This window comes from Bubalus bubalis, chromosome 24, assembly GCF_019923935.1.
Source record: "Bubalus bubalis isolate 160015118507 breed Murrah chromosome 24, NDDB_SH_1, whole genome shotgun sequence".
Lineage (NCBI taxonomy): Eukaryota > Metazoa > Chordata > Mammalia > Artiodactyla > Bovidae > Bubalus > Bubalus bubalis.
The window spans coordinates 8,064,284-8,073,710 of record NC_059180.1 but is presented as its reverse complement, the minus strand read 5'-3'; the positions used below and the strand labels follow the sequence as shown (position 1 = coordinate 8,073,710).

The 9,427-nt window shown below is 45.8% G+C and overlaps 1 protein-coding gene across 7 annotated transcripts in view; it reads right to left on the bottom strand.

The window, feature by feature from the left end:
• Nucleotides 1-3,249: 3,249 nt before the first annotated feature.
• STYXL1 (serine/threonine/tyrosine interacting like 1) overlaps nucleotides 3,250-9,427 on the bottom strand; it is a 32,811-nt gene continuing 26,633 nt past the window's right edge. For all 7 annotated transcript variants that reach the window (XM_006057127.4, XM_006057126.4, XM_006057125.4 and 4 more), the window contains one exon: nucleotides 3,250-3,491. In XM_006057127.4, coding sequence (XP_006057189.2) covers nucleotides 3,360-3,491 — 132 coding nt within the window. In that variant the 3' untranslated portion in view covers nucleotides 3,250-3,359. The remainder of the gene's footprint in view (nucleotides 3,492-9,427) is intronic.

Sequence of the window (9,427 nt, the reverse complement as noted above, 5' to 3'; positions counted from 1 at the left end):
CTCGAGCCGCCGCTACCACCAATGGGGAAAAGCCTGGGGCCGCGAGCCCGCTGGCCCCGCCCCCCGCCAGAGCCAATCCGGGGCCGGGCTGGGGCTGGGGCGGGGCCACAGGGTCCGAGAGCCGCTGGCCTGGCCGCTCGAGCGTGGAGGGCGGCTCTACGCGGGATGCCAATTGCGTGGTCCTGCCAGCACTGTCCCTGCCGGTCACTCTGGGAGTAAACCAAGGCCCAGGGAGGGGGCATCCTGCCTCAAACACTTTCGCCTGGGGAAGCTGCTCTTTGGCAGGGAGGCAATTCCGAGCCTCTTCTCTTGCTTGGATTTTTACGAGGACCTCTTTATGTCTCCCTGTCTCCAAGTTCACCGCTACTGCCCCTTCACACAGACACCAGGCTACCCTGACTAAAACCAATCCCTATCGTGTCCCTGCTGAAAACTTGCCGGTGTCTCTGCCCTGCTTACCAGGAGGTGCCTAAGCCACAGATCTGCAGCCATCCCAGGCTCCGCTCCAGTTCAAGTGCTCACTAAAGCCTATACTGCCTGAAAAGCCCTTCAGTTCAGTTCAGTCGCTCAGTCGTGTCCGACTCTTCGCGACCCCATGAATCGCAGCACGCCAGGCCTCCCTGTCCATCACCAACTCCCGGAGTTCACTCAGACTCATGTCCATCGAGTCAGTGATGCCATCCAGCCATCTCATCCTCTGTCGGCCCCTTCTCCTCCTGCCCCCAATCCCTCCCAGGATTACAGTCTTTTCCAATGAGTCAACTCTTCGCATGAGGTGGCCAAAGTACTGGAGTTTCAGCTTCAGCATCATTCCTTCCAAAGAAATCCCAGGGCTGATCTCCTTCAGAATGGACTGGTTGGATCTCCTTGCAGTCCAAGGGACTCTCAAGAGTCTTCTCCAACACCACAGTTCAAAAGCATCAACTCTTCGGCGCTCAGCCCTCTTCACAGTCCAACTCTCACATCCATACATGACCACTGGAAAAACCATAGCCTTGACTAGATGGACCTTTGTTGGCAAAGTAATGTCTCTGCTTTTCCATATGCTATCTAGGTTGGTCATAACTTTCCTTCCAAGGAGTGTCTTTTAATTTCATGGCTGCAGTCACCATCTGCAGTGATTTTGGAGCCCAGAAAAATAAAGTCTGACACTGTTTCCGCTATTTCCCCATCTATTTCCCATGAAGTGATGGGACCAGATGCCATGATCTTCGTTTTCTGAATGTTGAGCTTTAAGCCAACTTTCTCACTCTCCACTTTTCACCTTCATCAAGAGGCTTTTTAGTTCCTCTTCACTTTCTGCCATAAGGGTGGTGTCATCTGCATATCTGAGGTTATTGATATTTCTCCCGGCAATCTTGATTCCAGCTTGTGCTTCTTCCAGCCCAGCATTTCTCATGATGTACTCTGCATATAAGTTAAATAAGCAGGGTGACAATATACAGCCTTGACATACTCCTTTTCCTATTTGGAACCAGTCTGCTGTTCCATGTCCAGTTCTAACTGTTGCTTCCTGACTTGCATACAGATTTCTCAAGAAGCAGGTCAGGTGGTCTGGTACTCCCATCTCTTTCAGAATTTTCATAGTTTATTGTGATCCACACAGTCAAAGGCTTTGGCATAGTCAATAAAGCAGAAATAGATGTTTCTCTGGAACTCTCTTGCTTTTTCCATGATCCAGCGGATGTTGGCAATTTGATCTCTGGTTCCTCTGCCTTTTCTAAAACCAGCTTGAACATCAGGAAGTTCATGGTTCACGTATTGCTGAAGCCTGGCTTGGAGAATTTTGAGCATTACTTTACTAGCATGTGAGTTACCCCTGGGCAAAAAGCCACTGCTTGAGGGCATAGGCTTCTGTTGGGGTGGAGGGGGGAGGGGGTGCGGGGGCACTCCTCCAACCCTCTGTAGAGTCCTAGCAGGCAACATGGCGTTCACCTGTATGCCTCGACCCTGTCCAGGTGGTGGAAACATTTGCTGAACGAACGTGGACAGACATGTTAAAATTCTCCATCAGTCCCCTTGTCCCTTGACTCCAGGCTTTTTTGGTGGGTGCTGCTGCCCTCACTTAGAAGCACATTTCTGAGGAAAACTCCCTTTAAGACCTGAGGAATTTCTAGAAACCCTGGCATGGGGTTGGAATGGAAACAGTGAGAGACTTTATTTTGGGGGGCTTCAAAATCACTGCAGATGGTGACTGCAGCTATGAAATTAAAAGACGCTTGCTCCTTGGAAGAAAAGCTATGACCAACCTAGATAGCATATTAAAAAGCAGAGAGATTACTTTGCCAACAAAGGTCCATCTAGTCAAAGCTATGGTTTTTCCAATAGTCATGTATGGATGTGAGAGTTGGACTATAAAGAAAGCTGAGCACAAAACTGATGCTTTTGAACTGTGGTGTTGGAGAAAACTCTTGAGAGTCCCTTGGCCTACAGGGAGATCCAACCAGTCAATCCTAAAGGAAATCAGTCCTGAATATTCACTGGAATGACTGATGCTGAAGCTGAAGTTCTAATATTTTGGCCACCTGATGCGAAGAACTGACTCATTTGAAAAGACCCTGTTGCTGGGAAAGATTGAAGGCAGGAGGAGAAGGGAACAACAGAGGATGAGATGGTTGGATGGCCTTACCGACTCAATGGTCAGGAGTTTGAACAAGCTCTGGGAGTTGGTGATGGACAGAGAAAGCTGGCGTGTTGCAGTCCACAGAGTCGCAAAGAGTTGGACAGGACAGAGCGACTGAACTGAACTGGCATGGGGGATGGGAGGGTGGGAATCTCTTCGTGGTAAACACAGCCAGGCAAAAATGAGTGGGGAGCAACAAAAGGAAAGATCCAGCCCACAAGCAATGGACCAGTGGGAGCACCGAGGAGCACTGGAGATGAGGCAAGGAGATGCCCTTGTTCCATGAGTCTCTCAAAGCTATGAAGCCTAGCACCTGAGCCAAGGCTGGGCTTGGCATCTCTGGGGCTGGGGATCTCCGCCAGTGGGTGGGCATTTTGACACCCCCTGTGGAGCAACACGAGGCTGGAGGAAGACTTGGAGCTCCCCCGGGGCAGCCTCCCAAGGGACCACATTATAGGAGACAGGCGGGGCGGCTGCTCTGGCAGCCAGATGCTCCTCCCAAGGCAGCCTCGGGAGTGCAGTGGGCGTGATCTGGACGCCCAAGGGATGGGTTCTTGATGAGTCTGAACACCTGCTATGTCGCACCAATGAGGAACCCCGGAAGAACCACGGCAGGAGGCTGGCACGAGGCTCCAGGCAGCAAAGGCCTTCTTATTCCTCGGTTACACACCCTGGCCCACTACCCACAAAAAGCCCCCAAGTCAGGTTCTTCTGGCCCCATAGCTGGACCACAGAATCAGTAGGGTGGATTCTGGATGTCCGTGACGATGTCTCCGAGGACAACCTTCTCCCACTCTGACAGCTGAGCCACCAAAGCGCGATTTGGACGCATGTTGTTTTTACACTTCTTGAGGTAGGCCCAGGACCTCTGTGAACCAAGGAGAGAAAAGCAGACTTCAGGGTTGGACCTGGGCCCCTTCCACTTTGAAGAGAGCCAGCTCAGGGGGGACAAGAGACACTTGCCCAGGTGCCAGCAGCAGAGCTTAAGGGCAGGACAAAGAAACAGCAGCAGCCTGCAGTTAACAGACTAGGGTGAAGGAGTCAAAGAGCTGGCTCCGCCTTGGGCAAGCCCCTCTGCACCTCTGCTACTGAACACAGAGACAGAAGTCACTCTTCTGTCAGATGGCTCCTGTGAAGGCTGAGAAAACATGGGAAACCTACTGTGGACAAGGAAGCACCATGCCCATGCCTGCCACTCAGCACTGCCTCAAAAAGATTTGCACTGGATTTCCCTGGTGGTCCAGTAGTTAAGAATCCTCCTGCCAAGGCAGGGTCATGGGTTTGACCTCTGGTCCCAGAAGATTCCACATGCCTCAAAGCAACAAAGCCAGCGCACCACGGCTCCTGAAGCCTGTGTGCCCCAGAGCCCAACTGCAGTGACATAAGAAGCCTCCGCAGTGAGAAGCCCACCCATGCACCACAACCAAGAGTGAGCCCCACTCGCCACATGTAGAGAAGGCCCTCAGGTAGCAACAAAGATCCAGCACGGCCAGAAAGAATCAGATCAGATCAGTCACTCAGTCGTGTCTGACTCTTTGCAACCCCATGAATCGCAGTACGCCAGGCCTCCCTGTCCATCACCAACTCCCGGAGTTCACTCAGACTCATGTCCATCGAGTCAGTGATGCCATCCAGCCATCTCATCCTCTGTCGGCCCCTTCTCCTCCTGCCCCCAATCCCTCCCAGCATCACAGTCTTTTCCAATGAGTCAGCTCTTCGCATGAGGTGGCCAAAGTACTGGAGTTTCAGCTTTAGCATCATTCCTTCCAAAGAAATCCCAGGGCTGATCTCCTTCAGAATGGACTGGTTGGATCTCCTTGCAGTCCAAGGGACTCTCAAGAGTCTTCTCCAACACCACGGTTCAAAAGCATCAATTCTTCGGCGCTCAGCCTTCTTCACAGTCCAACTCTCACATCCATACATGACCACTGGAAAAACCATAGCCTTGACTAGACGAACCTTTGTTGGCAAAGTAATGTCTCTGCTTTTCCATATGCTATCTAGGTTGGTCATAACTTTCCTTCCAAGGAGTGAGCGTCTTTTAATTTCATGGCTGCAGTCACCATCTGCAGTGATTTTGGAGCCCAGAAAAATAAAGTCTGACACTGTTTCCGCTATTTCCCCATCTATTTCCCATGAAGTGATGGGACCAGATGCCATGATCTTCGTTTTCTGAATGTTGAGCTTTAAGCCAACTTTCTCACTCTCCACTTTCACCTTCATCAAGAGGCTTTTAGTTCCTCTTCACTTTCTGCCATAAGGGTGGTGTCATCTGCATATCTGAAGTTATTGATATTTCTCCTGGCAATCTTGATTCCAGATTGTGCTTCTTCCAGTCCAGCATTTCTCATGATGTACCCTGCATAGAAGTTAAACAAACAGGGTGACAACATATAGCCTTGACATACTCCTTTTCCTATTTGGAACCAGTCTGCTGTTCCATGTCCAGTTCTAACTGTTGCTTCCTGACCTGCATACAAATTTCTCAAGAGGCAGGTCAGGCGGTCTGGTATTCCCATCTCTTTCAGAATTTCCCACAGTTTATTGTGATCCACACAGTCAAAGGCTTTGGCATAGTCAATAAAGCAGAAATAGATGTTTCTCTGGAACTCTCTTGCTTTTTCCATGATCCAGCGGATGTTGGCAATTTGATCTCTGGTTCCTATGCCTTTTCTAAAACCAGCTTGAACATCAGGAATTTCACGGTTCACATATTGCTGAAGCCTGGCTTGGAGAATTTTGAGCATTACTTTACTAGCGTGTGAGATGAGTGCAATTGTGCGGTAGTTTGAGCATCCTTTGGCATTGCCTTTCTTTGGGATCGGAATGAAAACTGACCTTTTCCAGTCCTGTGGCCACTGCTGAGTTTTCCAAATTTGCTGGCATATTGAGTGCAGTACTTTCACAGCATCATCTTTCAGGATTTGGAATAGCTCAACTGGAATTCTATCACCTCCACTAGCTTTGTTCGTAGTGATGCTTTCTAAGGCCCACTTGACTTCACAGTCCAGGATGTCTGGCTCTAGGTCAGTGATCACACCATAGTGATTATCTGGGTCGTGAAGATCTTATTTGTACAGTTCTTCTGTGTATTCTTGCCATCTCTTCTTAATATCTTCTGCTTCTGTTAGGTCCACACCATTTCTATCCTTTATTGAGCCCATCTTTGCATGAAATGTTCCTTTGGTATCTCTGATTTTCTTGAAGAGATCTCTAGTCTTTCCCATTCTGTTGTTTTCCTCTATTTCTTTGCATTGATTGCTGAAGAAGGCTTTCTTATCTTTTCTTGCTATTTTTTGGAACTTTGCATTCAGATGTTTATATCTTTCCTTTTCTCCTTTGCTTTTCGCAGAGAGAATATAAATAAATAAAAACAAAGGTTTGCATCGGAAGTGGGTAAATGAATGGAAAGAGGAAGAGAACTTGGGCAAATTCTCTGAAGAAGGAAAACTGAAGCTGCCTTCATTCACGTGCCCATCCCCAAATACAGGAAAGGTTATCACATGAAGGAAGGTCATCAGCTCGTCTCCATCTGATGGGGGAAAAAGGAAAAAGCGGTGCCTCAGCAGACTGTGGAACAGAAGGAAACTATCTCAACATAACAAAGGTCACATATTAAACAGTTCACATCATACTCAGTGGTCAAAGACTGAAAGCTTTTCCTGTGAGACTAAGGGGAACAAGGCAAGGATGCCCACTTCCACCACTTCTATTCAACATTGTACTGGAAGTCCTCGCTGGGGCAATTAGGAAAAAAGAAAAGAAAAGGCATCCAAATTGGAAAATATGAAGTTTTGCAGCTGTTTGCAGCTGATATGAACTTAAGGATCTCATATGTAGAAAACCTTAAAGAGTAAATACAAAAAAAAAAAAAAAAAAAACTACAACTGTTAGGATGTAACAAAGTCGCAGGATACAAAATCAGTTGTGTATCTAACAATGAACAATCTGAAAAGGAAGTTAGGAAAATTTCACTTATGCTAGCATCAAAAGAATAAAATTCTTAGGAACAGGGACCAAAATGAGCAGGGGGTGGAAGAAAGGAAGAAGCTTCCAGAAGGTTGGGTAGTGGGGAGTCAGTGAGTGAGTGGGCTTCAAAGCAGAGTGGAAGGCTTTGTGGCAGAAGTTACTACGGGGAAATGTTGAGAAAATATGAGGAAGGTGGGAGAAAACAGAATAAGGTGTTCTCATCACAAGTAGAGAGATGAGTGCTGTTCTGGTATGAAGTGCAGACTTGGGGAAGTGGAATCCCTAATCTGCCACAGGGCCAAAATTAACCTTTTAGAAGCCAGATGGCCCAGGGCAAAGTTGTACAAATAGTAACCATGTGTTAACATATCTGGAGAACCTGGAAATAAAAAGCATGTTCACACAGTTTGCATTTGCCTCTTAAAAAAAAAAAAAACTCTCAAAAATGTGTGTATCAAGGGGATGTACCTCAACATAATAAAGACCACACATGACAAGCTGACAGCTAACATCATACTCAACAGTGAAAAGCTGAAAGCTTTTCTCTAAGATCAGAAACAAGACAAGGATGCCTACTCTTACCACGTTTATTCAACATAGTTTTGCAAGTCCTAGACAGAGTAAGAAAAAGACATCTAAATTGGAAAGGAAGAAGCAAAACTGTCTCTCTTGGCATACAACATATTATATATAAAAACCCCAAAGACTTCACAAAGACACTGTTAGAATGAATAAACAAAGCAGCAAAGTTATAGGATACAAAATCAATATATAAAAATCAGCTATGTTTCAACATGCTGATAAAAAACTATCAGAAAGAGAAATTAAGAAAATACTTCCAGTTGTGTCAAAAGGGTAAAATACCTAGAAATAAATTTAACCAAGGAGATGAACAACTTGCACACTAAAAACTATGACAATGATGAAAGAAATTAAAGACACCAGTAAACAGAAAGATATCCCACGCTCATGGATTGGAGGAATACTGTTAGAATGCCCATACCCCCAAAGCAATCTACAAACTGAACACAAACCCTATCAAAATCCCAATGGTATCTTTCAGAGAAATAGAACAAACAATCCTAAAATTTGTATGGAACAAGACTTCAAATAGCCAGGGCAATCTTGAGGAAGAAGAACAAAGCTGGAGGCATCATACGTCCTGGTTTCAAACTATATTGCAAAGCTATAGTAATAAAAACAGTATGGTATTGGCATAAAATATAGACACATATATCAGTGGATCAGAAGAGAAACCCCAGAAATAAGCCCATACATATATGGTCAATTTAGGATAAAGAAGCTAATAATATACAATGATGAAAGAATGGTCTCTTCAATAAGTAGTGCTGGAAAACTGGACAGCCACATGCAAAAGAATGAAACTGATGGGAATTCCCTTGCAGTCCAGTGGTTAGGACTCTTTGCTTCCATTGCCGGGGGCCCAAATTCAATCCCTGGTCAGGGAACTAAGATCCTGCAAGACATGCAGCCAAAGGAAAAAAAAAAAAAGAATGAAATGGGACGATTATCTTACACCATACACAAAAGTCAATTCAAAGTGGATTAAAGGCTCGAATAGAAGACCTGAAACCATTAAACTCCTAGAAGAAAACATAGGCAGTAAACTCCTTGACATCAGTTTGGTGGTGACTTTTAGGAATTGACACCCAAAGCAAACAAAAGCAAAAATAAACAAGTGGGACTACATCAAACTAAAAAGCTTCTGCACAGCAAAGAAAACCATCAACAAATTAAAAAGGCAATCTGGACTTCCTTAGTGGTCCAGTGGTTAAGGCTCCACACTTTCATTGCAGGTAGGCACAGGTTCAATCCCTGGTTGGGGAACTGAGATCCTGCATGCCGTGCAGTGCAGTCAGAAAAAAAAAAAAAGATTACAAAGAAGCCTGTATATTGTCACCTTGCTTATTTAACTTATATGCAGAGTACATCATGAGAAATGCTGGACTGGATGAAGCACAAGCTGGAATCAAGATTGCAGGGAGAAATATCAATAACATCAGATATGCAGATGACACCACCCTTATGGCAGAAAGCAAAGAGGAACTAAAGAGCTTCTTAATGAAAGTGAAACAGGAGAGTGAAAAACTGGCTTAAAACTCAACATTCAAACAACTAAGATCATGGCATCCAGTCCCATCACTTCATGGCAAATAGATGGGGAAACAATGGAAGCAGTGACAGACTTTATTTGGGGGGCTCCCAAATCACTGCAGATGGTGACTGCAGCTATGAAATTAAAAGATGCTTGCTCCTTGGAAGAAAACTTATGACCAACCTAGACAGCATATTAAAAAGCAGAGACATTACTTTACTGACAAAGATCTGTCTAGTCAAAGTTATGGTTTTTCCAGTAGTCACATGTGGATGTGAGAATTGGACCATAAAGAAAGTTGAGCACCAAAGAATTGATGCTTTTGAACTGTGGTGTTGGAGAAAACTCTTGAGAGTCCCTTGGACTGCAAGGAGATCCAACCAGTCCATCCCAAAGGAAATCAGTCTTGAAAATTCATTGGAATGACTGATGCTGAAGTTAAGTTCTAATACTTTGGCCACCTGATGCGAAGAACTGACTCATTTGAAAAGACCCTGATGCTGGGAAAGGTTGAAGGCAGGAGGAAAAGGGGACAACAGAGGATGAGATGATTGGATGGCATCACTGACTCGATGGACATGAGTTTGAGCAAGCTCCGGGAGTTGGTGATGGACAGGGAGGCCTGGTGTGCTGTGGTTCGTGGGGTCTCAAAGAGTCAGACACGACTGAGTGACTGAACTGAACAGAGAAGGAAAAGGCAACCTAAGAAGTGGGAGAAA